The 17373-nt window shown below is 44.7% G+C and overlaps 1 protein-coding gene across 2 annotated transcripts in view; it reads right to left on the bottom strand.

The window, feature by feature from the left end:
- Window positions 1-17373, bottom strand: part of ASTN2 (astrotactin 2) — a 320421-nt gene that overhangs the window by 170807 nt on the left and 132241 nt on the right. For both annotated transcript variants that reach the window (XM_042479280.1, XM_042479282.1), the window contains exon 5: window positions 6081-6188. In XM_042479280.1, the coding sequence (XP_042335214.1) occupies window positions 6081-6188 (108 nt within the window). The remainder of the gene's footprint in view (window positions 1-6080; window positions 6189-17373) is intronic.

Raw genomic sequence — 17373 nt, 5'->3', positions numbered from 1 at the left:
CAAAGAGACATTGCAAATGGAAAAGTGTTGATCTCTTCCCCCATCTTGAGACTGGGAAGGGAGCAGCCAAAATTCTCAACAAGGAATTGAAAGCATGGAGTCAACACGGGTTAAAAGGAGATTCGAAACTCACACCCGCCCACTCTGGCCTTAGACAACCTTTTTGCGGTTGACTTTGTTCCTCAAAGACTATAGGGAAAAAATGGACTTTTCACCTCCAATTTTGCATTTCTATGGCTGATTATAGGCTGATGATGAAGAAGGTCCTTCCTGAGCAAAACTTCACTCCAGGCATCGGAGAAAGCGGACCAAGTCAACGAAAGGTCATGATACAACTTCTTTTGCACAGTTTGTCTCAAAGGTGCTACAAAATCCCTTTGAATACTGACATTCCAGACTAACACGGCTGTGTCTTTGAATTATTGTCCCCAAAATCCGTTATAGATTGATAGGTCCTAGTCTCTGGAGGAGCAGGTCCATCCTCCCTAGGACATCCTTTCCAACATTTAAGCATGGTCGTTGTGTCACCTCTTAACCTTCTTTTTTCCAGCCCAAACATCCACAGTTCCCTAAGCTGCTTCTCATAGGGCTTGGTGGTTTCCAGAACAAAGAAGCTCTCTCAATATGGGCATTGTATGACCCCTTGAATTAAAACATTTCCCTGGATGAACTACCCCTTTGCATAGTTCATAGTCCGGACGAACTACTCCTTTGCTTAGTTCATAGTCCGGACGAACTACCCCTTTGCGCAGTTCATAGTTCAGATGAACTACCCCTTTGCGCAGTTCATAGTCCGGACGAACTACCCCTTTGCGCAGTTCATAGTCCGGACGAACTACCCCTTTGTGTAGTTCGTAGTCCGGACAAACTACCCCTTTGCCTAGTTCATAGTCCGGACGAACTACCCCTTTGCGTAGTTCATAGTCTGGATGAACTACCCCTTTGCGTAGTTCATAGTCCGGACGAACTACCCCTTTGCCTAGTTCATAGTCCGGACGAACTACCCCTTTGCCTAGTTCATAGTGCGGATGAACTACCCCTTTGTGTCGGACATTCCTCCTTCTCCCCATTCCTCTGCCTTCCTTGGCCAAATGAAGATAACTGCTCCTAGTTATCTCAGCTCTCTTTCTTCCCTTTGCAATTACCGCCCAGCCTTGATGGAACAGCCTCTTTAACTTCTCTTGGACTGTGATAGAGATAACAACATTTACATCTGTTCCTGGAGGCCCAGGATTTATTTTTTTATTTTTTATTTTTCCCTCCCAATGTACAGTATCTGATACAGACTTACCAAAGTAATTGAGTGTTTGAGAGTGAAGAATTATCTCTCCAGCTTGGTCCTTATCTTGACAGCGAAGCAACACTTTTAATTTAATTTTGTTCCAAGCACGCTGGTAACAAATTTTACTAATTGTTCCACTCGCTCGCCCAACGTGTTTGGTAACAAGGAGCCTCTTCCCCCCCGCCTCGCAAAGCAATAAAACACGAACCGGTGTGCTAAGGAGGGAGGAAAAGGAGGGGATTGTGCCAAGGAAGTGTTGTTGCTTTTCGCCCCCTCCGACAAGTGAGCTAAAGTGGATGCTTGCAAAGAGGCGCTAGCAAACAGTCTAGTAGAGAGCAAAGCCTGAGGAGGTGGCAGTGGGATATCAGCTAGGCTTTCTACCACGCTGGGTTATGACAAGGCCTTCAACATTTAATGGATCAATCTGTTAGATGTCTGGAACAATCCTATAAAGATAGCAAGTGTGAAGGGGAAGAGATCGGGAGGACAGCTTTATTTTCTCTCAATGACTCCCTCAGCCATTGACTTCTGCAAGAGGGGATTTTAGTATGCAAGATCCAAGGTTCAGGTAGATTCAAGCCCATTCTGGAGACATGCCAGAGGAAGGAGTGCTTGGATTGTGTCTTCCTTCATGGCACAAGCCGGTTGGACTGGATGGCCTTTGGGGTCTCTCTCTACGATTCTATGACTTCTTATGGAAGAGATGGGCAACATGTTGGACCACAACTCTATTAGGCCTAGACATCCCTGTCCATGATGAGGAAAAGAGGGCTTGGGGTCCAAATGTCAGGATGGACACAATTTCTCCAGCCCTGCTTAAGGGGTGATAGCCAAGGAGCATTTTAAGGCTTTCGAAGACTTAAAAACTAGGGATTTGGGCAAATTCCATTTGATTCATAATTTAATACAAGCTAAACTACTGTTACAGAGTGGTAAAGGACATTCTATATGGCTAGCCCTATGCTCATGATAGCCAGCATGGTGTAGTGGTTTGAGCCTCAGACTATGATTCTGGAGACCTGGGTTTGGATCCTGATTCTGCCATGTAAACCCACTGGATGACCATGGGCAAGTCACACTCTCTCAGCCTTAGAGAAAAGCAATGGCAACAGGACAAATCTTGCCAAGAAACCCCTACGATAGGTTCAATTTAGGGTTGCCATAAGTTGGAAATGACTTGAGGGCACACAGCAACAACAGCAACATGGCCTGAGCCATTCCTAATCTCAGGTGGGCCAAAAGGAAAGGCTGTTTTCTTGCTGTTGTTCTTGTGGATACACAATGGAACAAGGTAAAACCTACAAGCAAAGTCCCAAAGCATTTAATTAAGACCATTGAAGATGGATAGATGCAATTCTTAAAAGAAATCATCGGTGGTCATTGGAATTAGTTGAATTGTCGAAATGCTGGACCAAAGAATAACAGGCAGAGTGGAATTAATGCATCTTTCCATGCAAGATATTGATCTGATGGGCCTCTTCCAAAGACACACCTTAATTATTCAACACTAACCTTTTATATCAATATAAATTTGGGTGAAAGGCAAACAAACAGTCAGGGCATTACCTTCCCCTGTCTTCCTTTTTCATTCCATCTATCTCATTTGCTCTCCTCTGAAACAGTGTCTGTTGCCTCTAGAGGCAGGAGAGGATCAAAGGGATGCTTTCGAATGTGTAACAGATTCCGAATCCCTAATTTTCCCTTAAAGGGGGCCTTGTTTTAAACACCAAATACAGAAGCAGATCAAAGCCCAGATTCGTATTTCTCTAACAGCCCTCGGAAAGCTCTGCCGAGCCAGAGAAAGAGAGGGAGAGACGCACGCAGCGGCTGATGCAAAACCAAGGCTGATAATTGGGCTCTCCTAACATGTCATCAGACATTTCCGCAAATCAGGGGAAGAACTGGAGATCTGGGATGCTTGCCTGATGGTGGACCGGCTTCTCTCTGGTCCTATAACAAAGGGAGAAAGGTGAGACAACAGGGGAGTGTATTGCAAGCCTCCGAATGATAAGAGAAACTCCTAATCTCCGGAAAGCAGGCTAGGAAACTGGACAAGAGGAACCCAAATCCCTATGGTCTTCATTAGGCTATAATGGGATGGTGGTGTTGGTTTATGATGCAGTAATATGGCCCTCAATGGACGCATCTGCTCAGTGTGTTATCCTGCCAAAGGAAGCTACCAGATTATAGTTGGTCAAGGAGCTATTTGCCCAAGTCCAAGGGCGAAACAAAGAAGAATGTGCAACCCATAAGGTATTCCTTTAAGCCAGTGGTCCCCAAACTGTGTTCTTGAAGAGATTTTGGACTTCAGATCCCAGAAGCTTCAGCCATGTTGGCCAATAGTCTGGGATTCTGGGCACTGAAGTCCGAAATCCCTTAAAGAGCACAGTTTGGGGATCACTGCTTTAAGCCAACATTGGCAACATGATGGTCTCCAGATGCTATGAGCTCCAACTCACCAAAAACCCCATCAGTACACCATGGATCAAAACCCCAGAAGGCACTTAGTTTGCTAGCCTTGGTTTAGGGAATACCTGCAAGGGAAGCACTCTTTCTAAATCTAAGAGAACACAGGATAAGAATGGAGGACAGGGGAGGCTACTCAGATCCTGAAATCTTTGGGAGAATCCCTTTGTTTTTTTTCAATTCAGTTCTAATGTTTCTAATCTGGACGAGAACCACAATAACTTGGACAAATGGTTCCCAAATTTTGTTTCCACATGTTTTGGACTCTAACTCCCAGAACTCCTAACTGTTGGCCAAGATGGCTGGGGCTTCTGGGAGTTGAAATCCAAAACACCTGGAGGACTAAAGTTTGGGAACCCCTGCCTTGGAGGATAGCTTTCCCCTTGTTGCTGTTGCATGCCTTCAAGTACTTTCTGAGTTATGGAGATAGCAAAGCTATCATGGGGTTTTCTTGGCTAGATTAGTTTGGTGGAGGTTTGCCATTCTGCTGAGGCTGAGAGAGTGTGACTTGCCCAATCATTTATGATTGTTACCCGCCTCGATCCTTCGGGGAGAAGCAAGCTATAAATAAATTATTATTATTATTATTATTATTATTATTATTATCCTCCTCCTCCTCCTCCTCCTCCTCCTCCTCCTCCTCCTCCAGTGGGTTTCATGGCTGAGCATGGAATCAAACTCTTGTCTCCAGAGTCATAGTTCAATACTCAAACATGAAGCCATGCTGGCTCCCTAGCTTTTCTGTAGGATTCAAAGCAACGATAAAACAAATGGATAGAGCATTAAGGCAGGAGAAAACAGCATCCCACTTTACCCATGCATCTATAGCCAAATCCTCTCATTCTAACAGCGTTAATATATTAAACATAGGCAACCTTGGTATGCAAAGGGATCCTGCAGCACTTTTGAGACTGAGTGTGCAAAAGAAGTGGTAGCATTTGGTAGACTTGGTCTACTTGCTCAGATTCAGATTCCTGTCTGGTTCTATGTAGAACTTGCATGTTTTTTGTGAGAGGGAAAGTCGTAGCTCTCACCTCCGGCTTCCAATGAAAGATGTATTTCAGAAGACACAAAGGCTGGCAGGAACTAAATGATAATGATGATACTAAATACCATGCCAAGCCCCAGGGGATCCTGAACCTATTATCTGGCACACTTGCAACATGAGTGCAAAGTCCTGCTTAACTCTTCCCAATTAAGGAAAAGCTGAAACCTCTCGCCAGCTTTCCAATGGGCAGCTTTCCGCCTCGGCCGCACATTTTACACACTGTTTTCATCAATGAAATCCAGACAATCTGAGACTATATTTAACCTTAGTTCATTAAAATTTTATGGAACACAGACTTCCAGTCTACTATTCTCCCTTCCTCTTCGAAACACAAAGTCAACCATGTGCGCATTTTGCAGAAATAAAGCAAACACCTGCGACTCTTCCAAAAAATGCAGTGCTACCGAAACCATTTCTAGGTGTGAAGGCAGCTTCAGCCCAAACATGCGTTTTTGAGAAGACCTAATTTCCAAAATAGATGTAACCAAGCTTTCTGGGAAGGACTGGGCAATTCTCTGCTTGCAAGCCTTGCTACTAAGTAAATGTAGTAGATGCAAAGCACAAAGACTGAATTCTTCCTCAACTTCCTTCGTTTCTTCACACTTATTTTTCAAAACTGCTTCCTTACACACCGCAAATGGATAAGAAAATCATCTTCTCGTGACACATATGCGCAGGGACCTGAAGGAGCTTTTTATAGAAGCAAAGCAAACACAGGGAAAACTTGCAGCTGAAGTTTTAAAATTACCCAGCTTCAATCTCTCTCTCTCTCTCTCGATACCAGAATATAGCAATTTAGACCCCTGTTCTCCCCATGCAGCTTTCAAGAATGATTTGCAGTGTTTGTAGATCTTACTACTCACTCGTCTACATTGCGACTCATATTAATTTCAGTTTTATACGCCGTAGAGTTACTAACTGCCGCTGCTGGTGGTTTTATTTTTCTCCTGTTATGTGCTCTCAGTCATTCTTCCATGGGTTTTTATATCTGTGTGTGTCTATATGTGTGCATTTAATAAAGCAGCAGGACAAAGAATCTCACTGTTAAGTCTTAGAAACATAGAACCATAGAGTTGGAAGAGACCCCAAGGGCCATCCAATCTGCCATGCAGGAATAGACCATCAAAATACCCCTGATATATGGCCATCGATCCTCTTTTTCCCAAAGTGACTCCTGATTGAAATGTAAATAAATAATGACCATTGCAATGGAGGGGATGCGAATTTGTTAAATCCAGGGCCTTCAGATTTGCTAGGCGCACCGCTTTCTGCTCTCATTCTTACCTTTGCTACGCCGGCGACTCCTGTACTGCTCAGTGTAGAAGGTCAGTTGAGTCTCATCGTCCGCTTCAGAGCCAGAATTGCCCTTGGCACGGCCAAACCCAATCCCACCTATGGAGAAGCAAATCATGGCATCACTGCTGGTTCTCAGGGCAAGACAAAGGTAATCGTGGAAATGTAGACCCCTAAGGGTCGTCTCATCCAGCTCCCTGACAGTGCATGAATCTACAAAGAAAACACACATAACCCCTGTTTAAAAAGTGTTCAATGATGGAGATTCCATCAACCTCTAGGTCCTCCAGCGTAGCTCTTTGGTCAACATCCACTGGAAGGTGACCATAGAACTGTTCTGGAGGACCTACAAATGCATAGAGAATTGATCTTTTTTAGGAAGAGAGGAGTATTCCCCTTAGGAATCTCTAGGTCCTCCAGCGCAACCTCTGCTGAAAGGTGGCCACAGACTTGCCCTAGAGGACCTAGGGATCCCTAAAGGGAACATTGGTAAATAATCAAATCCCCAAAAGTCAAAGCCGCCAATGTGGAGGGCCAACCATGGTCCATTACTGGCAAATACAGTCAGTCCTCCACAGTTGCAGCTTTGATTTTTGCGGATTTGGCTATTCATGGATCTGCGTAATACGTTTACTCTAGGAGTTTCTAGGTCCTCCAGTGGAACTCTGTGGTCAGTGTCCACCTGAAGTTGTGCTGGAGGACCTAGAGCATTCCTAGAGAGAACACTTCTCTAGGCATTTATAGGTCCTCCAGTACAACTTTATGGTCAACCTCTGGCCAGACTTGACCAGACTTGGGCTGGAGGACCCAGAGATTCCTAGACAGAACACTTCTCTAGGCGTTTATAGGTCCTCCAGTACAACTTTATGGTCAACCTCTGCCCAGACTTGACCAGACTTAGGCTGGAGGACCCAGAGATTCCTAGAGAGATTTCAAGAGAATAAAAATGCAAAGGAAATGGAAGCAGAACCAGTCCATCAGCTCCTTTGAGTTCTTTGGTAAACTATCAGCTGTCAATAGCCATTTCTTCCATCAACCCACAACAAAGAGGGAAAGTAGCCTCATGCTACTGTCTGATCTATTTCCATTCCAGCCATCATTGTAAAGAATCATTTCTAACTTTCTCACTGGTATCTGAGTTTGCATTTCCCCCGCTCCTTCTCTCCTCTGCTCCTTTTTAAACATCATCTTAAATATTTTATTAAAGCCTGTTCAATCCCCCCAATCTATAGCAACCCACAATGTTTATCATTGCTTATTCCTGGGTTTGTGGGTGGGTTATCTGTTATTCTATTATGAAAAACGGTTATATAAAATATGAGACACGGCTGTCATGTCAAGGTTGGCATATGATTTCCAAGTCTGGGAAGACACTGTCACGGATGACGGATTAACTTTTTCCTGTAAGGGAAGTGTTTATGTTATTTTGGAACCGCAGAGTTCAGGATCATGCTCTGCTGTATGCAGTTTGATGCGCTGTGTCTCGGTGTTGTTTTGAAACCGGTGTGTTTCTCCATTTAGCAACAAAACCATCATTCTTTCCTTCCTCCGCCTTCGGCAAAAATGGATCTTTGAAGAGTACAAAAAAACCCTATCTTAAGGAGAAGGAGTTGGGGAGGAAAAATGGAAGGTTTATGGCGGGGGGGGGGGGAATATTCTATAAAACTCTATATAGTTCTGGTCAATGAGAAATAAACCATTAATCTAGTTGGCGGCTAATCTGAGCCCTCCGGCTAGAAGCCAACCAAGTCCGAGCTGTGATTTGCTGGCACTCCTTTTGTCTCCTGCAAACCCACAAGGCAGAGCAGAAATTGGCTGTGAACTTTTGCACCAGAGCAACTGTCAAAGCCACACTGCAGATATTAATACAATTGTGATTTCTCTGAGAATTATGATTCTGGATACAGCCAACACAAAACCCCTGCATAAAGCAAGGACAAAGTCCCAGCATATGGCATGGGGCTTTGCTGCTGGTGAGCTCCAAGCCTGAATCCCCAAAGGATGGAACGTAATGAGCAGGACAGACATGTCTCCAACTCTGAATCCTTTTCTTCTCTCTCTTTTTAAATCCAAAAAGTCATTTATTTAAAAAGCCCTAGTGAGAAATTGAGGAGCTGTAGGTTGTCGTACTTTAGGCACAACTCATTGGAAAAGACAATAGTGCTAGGAAAAGCAGAAGGTGGTCAAAAGAGAGGAAGACCGCACACTGGATGGATAGACTCTACTAAGGAGGTTATGAGTATGAACCTGCAGGACCTAAACAGAGCGGTGGAGGATAGGAGGTCTTGGAGATGTCTCATCCACATGAATCAGGGTTGACTTGATGGCAGATAACAACAAAGCCTGTATGAGGTCTACTTCTTGTTGTTGTGAGCATTCAAATTGAACCTATCATGGGGTTTTCTGGAGCTGTGAGACTGTGACTTACTCAAGGTCACCTACTGGGTTTCCATGGCTGACTAACAGGACCTTTCCAACTTATGGTGACCCTAAGGAAACTCTATCAAGGGGGTTTCATGGCAATGTTTGTTCAGAGGAGGTTTGCCATTGCGTTCCCGTGAGGCTGAGAGAGGGTAACTTGCCCAGGGTCACCAGTGGGTTTTCATGGCTGAGCAAGAATTGAGCCCTGGTCTCCAGAGCCATACTCCAATGCTGAAACCACTATGCCTTAGTGGCTTGACTTGGCTTCCTTGGCTTCCCCCTAAATCCCCATGCCTCCTCCCTAAAGCCCTAAAACATTGGTCCCCCCCCCACACACACACATACAGTTTATTTTCCCAGCCTTTCCCATAACTCAGCTTATTTTTTTTCATCAGCCAAATGCAGGAAGGATCATGCCTTTAGGCTATTTAGTTCCTGTTAGTCAGCCATGGAAACCCATTAGGTGACCTTAAGTAAGTCAAACTCCCTCAGCTCCAGAAAACCCCATGATACATTCACTTTAAGGTCACTGTAAGTCAGAAACAACTTGAAGGCACACAACAGCAACAACAAAGCAGTTGTTGTTTTTGTGCGCCTTCAAGTCATTTCCCACTTGACCCTATCAAGACTTCTCAAGATGAGGTTTGCCATTGCCTTCCCATGAGGCTGAGACTGTGTGACTTGTCTAAGGTCATCCAGTGGGTTTCATACCCGAGTGGGATTTGAACCCTTGTTTCCAGTGTTGTAGTCCAACACCCAAACTGCTATGCCGCATAGGCTCTCTATTGGAGCATAAACCCAACTTCGCCATGGGTCGAGATAGACTCGCGAACAGCTAGCAACAACAAAAATCTCAAGAGTAGACCCACTGCATCAATAAAATTTACATAAATATTGATTTAGCATTCAGTAAAAGTCAGTGGATGTAATCTAGCTGGGAATAAAAATGTAAATTGAGAAACACACTCCCCCTTTTATTGTCAAAAATAATGGCAAATGGGGGGAGTGGGAAGAAACAGAAGACACCAAGAAAACAGTTACATTGTGGTTAAGTCTGGTTATTGACAAAAGGAGGTGCCTTAAAAATATACCTCCATCGCATTACTCAGCAGGTAAAAATGGATTATGGATCTAGTGGCAGAGTTCATATTTACCTCTTTCTCTTTCCCCCCCGTAATTTATGGAAAGGCTTTGATAAATATTGCTGTGTAGGTCTCTGATTTGTATATAGAATGAAAAAACGCACACTTTGCACGGGGGGGAAATATGATATTTTTGCTTCCCCTTTAGCTATTTTGAGCTGATGCATCAGTTTTTCGGCCACAGCTATTTGCCAGAGCTCCGCATACCAAGAATGCAACATTTGATGCTCTGCAGTTTTCCAGCATTGAGCTATTGCTGTACAAAGTGCCATTAGCATAAACACTGGATTTGATTGTTATACTTTTCTCTCCCCAAATCTTCTTCTGAATCAGCATATAAGTTTCTGTGTGTATTGGCATGCGCACAGGCGCATGGCAAAGTAGGAGAAGCTGAAAGCGTGGGGTCCTTTCTGTTGTTTGTTGTCATGTTGAGGATGGAGCAAGTGTGCTTTTTGCTGCTCCAAAGACTGGGATAAGGAGCAGTGGATCAAGCTATAGGAAAAGAGATTCCACCTCAATATTAGGAAGAATGGTAAGAGCCATAGTTTTTGGTGGATTTTGGGGGCTATGTGGCCATGTTCTAGAACAGTTTATTCTTGATGTTTCACCATCCTCTTTGGTTGGCATCTTCAGAGAATGCTGGTATGGAAGAGAGTGGGGGATGGATGGATGGATGGATGGATGGATAGATAGATAGATAGATGGTGGGATAGGGATAGGGATAGAAATAGATATAGAGATAGATAGAGAGATAGATAGATAGATAGATAGATAGATAGATAGATAGATAGATAGATAGATAGATAGATAGATAGAGAGAGAGAGAGAGATCCTTTTGACCCTGGGTATATATATCCCACACAGTATATATATACCCCACTTTCTTCCATGCCAGCATTCTCTGAAGATACCAGCCACAAATGCTGGTGAAACATCGGGAATAAACTCTTCTAGAACATGGCCACAGAGCCCCAAAACCCCACAAAATAACTATGGATGCCGGCCATGAAAGCCTTCGACTCCTTGCCCTTTCTTTTCAATGGCTCCTCTAATGCTGAAATGTAGGAAACATCTGGCACAGGCAGATGTTCCTGCCTGCCAAATCCGTCTGGGTCAGGTTGGAGAAATGGAGCATTATCCCCAAATCTAGGCCCAGGATAAAGATTTCCCAGCCTAAATATACCAACTCTCCCCAGCTACAATTGGGAGACTAAAGCCAACATCTAGACTGGTGCAGCGGATGGACGTAAGTGTTTTGCTGAGCAGAAAAAGGCAAGAGTCTGGGCTCCTGGTATTTACAGCTCCAGGTATTTACAGCAAGCCCTGTGAGTCCAGAGGTTTGCGTTATTCATCTAATTCTGTATCTGAAAAGAGTCTCTGGGGCCCAAATATACATATACTGTAGTCCCATGGGCCTGGTATAGGTCAACCCAAATATTGCACTAAACCAGAGGATGCCTCCAAAGTGATTGTAACATCAAGGCTGCAAATTGGAGAAGAAGGATTCCTCACTTCAGACCCGAGAAGAAAATGAAAGAGCCTCTTGCCTGAAGATAATACTAGCAAGTTCCAAAATGCCCAAAGAAGATTTGCTGCTTCCAGAATGAGCCTCTTTATTAAAAGCAGCCCTTTACTGTGCTTCCACATCGACAGAAGCAGGGCTAAAAGGAGAGAGAACTGCAAGCAATATTTAATGCACAAAGTGCAGACTAAACGGTTTGGCATGGGGAGCTTTACAAAAAAGTAAAATAAATACATCTGGATTTATTTGGAGAGCAATTCCCGAAGATCGTACCTCTATCTGCCGCATCCCTTGCCCTCTGCCAGCCTTATATGTCTCTGGAAGGAGGATAACGCAAGCGGCGTTGCGGCTCCTTTGAGAGTCGTCACCACAATAAACCAGTTAGCAATGCCCAATAAACTAAACGTTTCAATAAACCAGTTCTGTCTCTAAGGTGCCACAGCACATTTTTTGCAGTTTTATATATATTTTCTTCTCTTTGCAGGAAATAATCCACCGATAGAATGAGAGGTTTTGTATCCGTGATTCGGTCAAGGGAAACCAAACACCTTCATTCAGCGGACCCAAGGTACCTGCTGTGTTTCAATGTCCTCTTTAAGCAGGTAATGAAGTCAGGGGAAAAAGCAGGACAACTTGCTGGCGTAGGGAGGGTTTAATAGACTGCCACAACACATCAACACATACACACACACACACACACCACACACACCTATACACTCTACAAGTGGCAGGAGGCATGTTTCTGGATTGCTCTGGCCCGTTCCACAGGTCTCTGTGATGGATGGCGCTGACAGGTTAAATTACCTGGGCTGCACATCTCCAAAGAGCCGGCGACAGGGATATTGCATTTTCTGATTACCTAGAACCTGCACAGGGTTTTAAAAATGAGGACAGAGCAGACCAAAGGGCTGGTTTTAACAGGCCAAAGAAAGAAAGAAAGAAAGAAAGAAAGAAAGATGAAATGGGCATCTTGATTCACAACAGCTATAAAAAAAGAAAATGGTAACTTGGATAAGAATGGTCTCCTGGTACTTGTCGTTGTTGTTGTTATTGTGTGCCTTCAGGTCAATTGCAACCTATGGTGAACCTAAGGCGAACCTATTGTGGGGTTTACTTGGCAAGACTGGTTCAGAGGAGGGTTTTATAGCATTTTGGATTTTGGTATTCCTGATATGGCAGACTTGACCTTTCTATATGTTAAACCTAAGGATAAACCAGCGAAGAACATGAGGATGATCACCCTTTGAGCATCATGGCTAGCCTTGTAATACTGTCCTCCATTTCCTCAATTCTAGTCTGGACACTCTAATCCAACTTTTCCAAACCATGCCTTCCAAAGGACTTTAACTACATATTCCATCATCCTCAGCCAGTGGGGATGATGGTGCCAAGTGGAGGGGGAAGGTTGCTCTTGCCACGTGGGCTTCTGGGTCTTATATAACAAGAAATCATGGGAAATCTACCTTGCTTATCCTAACCATCATCACCACTGCTAGCTTGGGGCCAAGGCCACATCAGGCAGTTTACAGAATTATCAACCGAGATGAAAGCATCGCCATTGTCTTTTCAAAGAGGGTCAAAGCAGATGCTTGAGAAAATTGCTACCTTGGCCCGGTCGATGGAAAATAATGAGAAGTTAGAAGAGAAAGGGTCCACCCAACGCGCCCACAGCCACCACATGTTTGCGGTGCGTCTCTGAGAGTCTGTTGGGAACAAAAGCTAGCAGCTGTTACCATAGTTTCTGCCAGGGACATGTCTCAATCAAGGTGTCTCCTTTCTAATCCTGTTTGCTGATTTACAAGCTTGTTAATCCACTCAACATGCTAACACTCAGCCATGTCCCCCGCGGGGCCTTCCAGGAAAGCTTCTGCAGCAGAAGCAGAAGGTGCTTTTGCACCATCTGAACTCCAGTTCCTGGGGAAGGAGACGGGCAAATGGGGTCATGCCACCTTGCTTGAGGTGGCCTTCCAGAACCATCTGAGAACAGTCCATATGGAAAACAGAATGCAGGATTAGCAGGACTCCATCTTTATCCAGAGGGTCATACAGCACATATGTTTCGGTTTTTGATTTTGTGGCAAGGAGGACTATATCCTTATGTGGATTCTTCATGTCCTGGGTATCTAATGGGGTTTGGTTGCAGGATCCCGCTGTGGATACCAAAATGCATGGATGTTCCAAGTCCCCAATGGTTGGTAAAATTGTGTCCTTTTTACAAAATGGAGAGAAAAAAAAATCAAGATCTGCTTTTTGGGATTTATCTATTTTTAGATTATTTTGAAGCAGTGGATAGTTCAGTCCATGGATATAAAAAAACTCATGGTTATAGAGGGATGGCTGTATCTTCCTATATGAACCAGCCCAAATCTTGAGGGTTTACCATTGTTTTCCTCCAAGGCTGAACGGTTGAATCCATGGATGACAAATCAGTGGATACAGAGGGCCAGCTATATCAGTCTATCCAGGAATCCTCTCCATTTCCTCTGTTGAATCCTAACCCTCTGCTGTTGTACCCAGATAGGATGGATGACATGGAAGATCTCTCCATTTTTAATGAAATTACCTGGCCAGGAGAAAGTCAGCATAGGAAGATTTCCAACAGTTCTTCTGAGCATTTGGTTTATCTTTGTTAGTTGTTGAAACAGGAACCAGAGCACAGCAATGTATGATTTGTATCCCACTTTTCTCTCAATGTAGAACCTCATGCACTTCACAACATTGGTAAAAACAACATACAGCCATTTCAAACTGGCTTCCGGGCGGGTTACGGGGTTGAGATGGCCATGGTCGCCTTGGTCGATGATCTCCGTCTGAGCATCGACAGGGGAAGCGTGTCCCTGTTGGTGCTCTTGGACATCTCAGCGGCTTTCGATACCATAGACCATGGTATCCTTCTGGGACGCCTGGCAGAGGTGGGAATCGGGGGCACTGCGCTCCAGTGGTTCCGATCCTACCTCTCTGGGAGGTCCCAGATGGTGCAGCTGGGAGACATGTGCTCCGATGAGAGGCCCCTAACATCTGGGGTCCCTCAAGGGGCCATTCTGTCTCCCATGCTCTTTAACATTTACATGAAACCGCTGGGAGAGATCATCCGGAGACATGGGGCGCGGGGTTATCAGTACGCTGATGACACCCAAATTATTTTCTCTATGTCTCCGACTGATGCAGTGACTGAGGATGGCGTCTCTCCTCTCGTGGCCTGTCTAGAGTCAGTAATGGGCTGGATGAGGGAAAACCGACTCAAATTGAATCCAGAGAAAACGGAGGTACTAGTGATAGGTTCTCCTGGTCCAGGAATGGCGGTGGTTCCACCTGTCCTGAACGGGGTCACGCTCCCTGTGAAGGACTCCGTGCGCAGTCTGGGGGTGCTTCTTGACTCGTCGCTTCACCTGACTGCTCAGGTGAATGCAACGGTCAAGAGCACCTGTTATCAGCTTCAGCTGATTCGCCAGCTGCGCCTATACCTGGCCCAGAGGGACCTAGAAACTGTTGTACATGCTCTGGTAACTTCGAGATTGGATTTCTGCAATGTACTCTACATGGGGCAACCCTTATACCAAACTCGGAAGCTACAAATGGTGCAGAATATGGCAGCCCGGCTGGTCACTGGTGCTCCCAGGACCAGCCACATAACACCGGTTTTAAAAGATCTCCATTGGCTGCCCATTTGCTTCCGAGCTCAATATAAGGTGTTGGTTATTACCTATAAAGCCCTAAATGGCTTGGGCCCAGGATACCTAAAGGACCGCCTCTCCCCGTACATTCCGCCTCGCACCCTCAGAACATCTGGGCAGCAATTACTGAAGGTGCCTGGGGCTAGGTTAACCTCCACACGCGGAGGACATTTTCCACGGCTGCCCCAGCCCTTTGGAATACGCTGCCCATTGAGCTCCGCTCATCTTCCACCCTGGCCCAATTCAGGAAGGACTTAAAAACCTTCCTGTTTCAACAGGCATTCCCCGATTAAATACCCTGTGGGCCTCCCTCCTCTTTCCGTGGCCAAGAGGTTGGGCTATGGGGCTTTTTGTTATTTTAGTTGTTTTGATGTATTGCGTGTTTTAAATTTTCTGTATTATTGTGGATTGTGTCTGTTTTTAATTGCTATTTGCTATGTAAGCCGCCCTGATCCCTGGAAGGGCGGGGTATAAATAAAATTTTTATTATTATTTATTATAAGAGTTAAGAGCAACATACAGAAAGAGCAGGAGATCGCAGCACGGACTCAACAGATCATCTCCAACAGCCTATCGAAGAATGAATGAAGGTGTAAACATGAAGGCCTTTGGGATAAACTGAAACTCAAGAAAGGCTTGTAAAATAGTCAGCCTTCCACATCCATGGATTCTTTATGCATGGATTGAACCATCCACAGTTTGAAAATATTCAATGATAATAATAATCATTCCAAAAAGCAAGGCTTGATTTTGCCATTTGATATAAGGGACACCATTTTACTATGCCACTGTATATAATGGCACAGATTTTGGTATCCACACAGAGTCCTGGAACTAAACTCCAGCCAAGCAAGGAAGATCTAAATTCTAGTCTCACTGATCCTGACACCTTAACATCAATGCATAGAAAACACAAACGGGCTCCAGTCTTATGCGCATCAATCTGGAAATCAATCTCTCTGAACTCAGTCCCGATGGAGCTCAGTGAGGATTACTTCCAAGTAAATATGTATAGAAACGGATGGCACATGGAGCTGATGACGGATAAGCCCATCGGAAACCAAGCCATGGGAAGGAAGGTAGACAAGGATGGAGAGCCGATGCACAGTGGAAGAGCAGGAGATTTAATCTGTGGCACAAGATGTTAGAAAGCCAATCTCCGGTGATACGATCTAAAAGAAGGAGGAGGAAGGGATCAGAAGGATGAAGGGAGAGAAAGGTGTCTTGAGCAGAGGCTTTCTGTCTGAACTCACTGAAAGGGCAGCTGTGAAGGAAATGATGAAGTTGCCACCAGCCAGGCAACAAATGTGCAGAGCGTTGAGAGAGATAAGCCTTGCAAACAGCAAAAGGAAGGCAGGGGGGGAAACTGGTCTGGAAAATGGCAGCAGCAAGATCTGAGAAGCACTCCTTTGCAGGAGGAAGAAGGCAAAGCAAAAAGTCCCTCCGCTGTTCTGCCCAAATTGGACACATAGCTTGCAATACAAATTAAAACAAAGCATCTAAAACAGTATGGAATGCAAAAGATAAGAAAGCATGAAACCTGGTAGTGGGATGCTCTCCTCTAGGAGGCCTGCCTGGTACCAACACTGACCATTTCTGACTTATGGAAACCCTAATAATAATAATTAATAATTTGTTTTATTTATATACCGCTATTCCAAAGATCATAGCGGTGAACAGCAAGTAAGCTAATTAGCAAGTAAGCTAATTTGCCCCCAACAGTCTGGGTACTCATTTTAGCGACCTCGGAAGGATGCAAGCCTGAGTCGAGCTTGGGCCCTTTTGCTGGTCTTGAACTCGCAACCTTGTGGTTTTGAGTGAATGGCTGCAGTACAGGCATTTAACCACTGCGCCACCAGGGCTCCTAAGGCAAAACTATCGCAAGCTTTTCTTGGCAAGATTTGTTTCTGAAGGGGTTTGCCACCCTTGCCGTCCTCTGAGGCTGAGAGAGTGTGTCTTCTCCAGGATGGGTTTCTATGGACAAGTGAGGATTCCAGCCTTGGTGTCCTGGAATCCAAATGTAACACTCAAACCACTGCACCAAAGGTCTCTTTCTCTTTTCCCATACACATGAAAAATGCATGCACAAGGGAGGTGTGTGAGTCCAAGATAAAATCCAAGGGGGAAAATTACAGTAGGGGTTTTCCTATGCCAGAGAAAACTATGTATTTCATGTGCCCACCATAAACTGACTGGAAACTTGAAGCCACATATACCCACACATATCTATGCAGAGCAACTAACACTACACTCGTCCCTCCACATTTGAAGCTTTGACTTTTGCAGATTTGATTAATCATGGATTTTATTAATATGCTCTGTCTAGGAATATCTAGCTCCTCCAGTGCAACTCTATGGTCAACTTTAACCAAAGGTCGCCCTGAAGGACCTAGAGATTCCTAGAGAGAACACTCTGTTAGGCATTTGTAGCTCCTCCAGCACAACTCTATGGTCAGTGTTTGGCAGATGGTGACCACAGAGTTGCACTGGAGGACCTAGCAATTCCTAGAGAGGTGTTACTTCAG

Source organism: Sceloporus undulatus, chromosome 7 (assembly GCF_019175285.1).
Source record: "Sceloporus undulatus isolate JIND9_A2432 ecotype Alabama chromosome 7, SceUnd_v1.1, whole genome shotgun sequence".
In the NCBI taxonomy this organism is placed as follows: Eukaryota; Metazoa; Chordata; class Lepidosauria; order Squamata; family Phrynosomatidae; genus Sceloporus; species Sceloporus undulatus.
The sequence above is the reverse complement of the archived record's forward strand: the minus strand, read 5'-3'. Positions and strand labels throughout refer to the sequence as shown.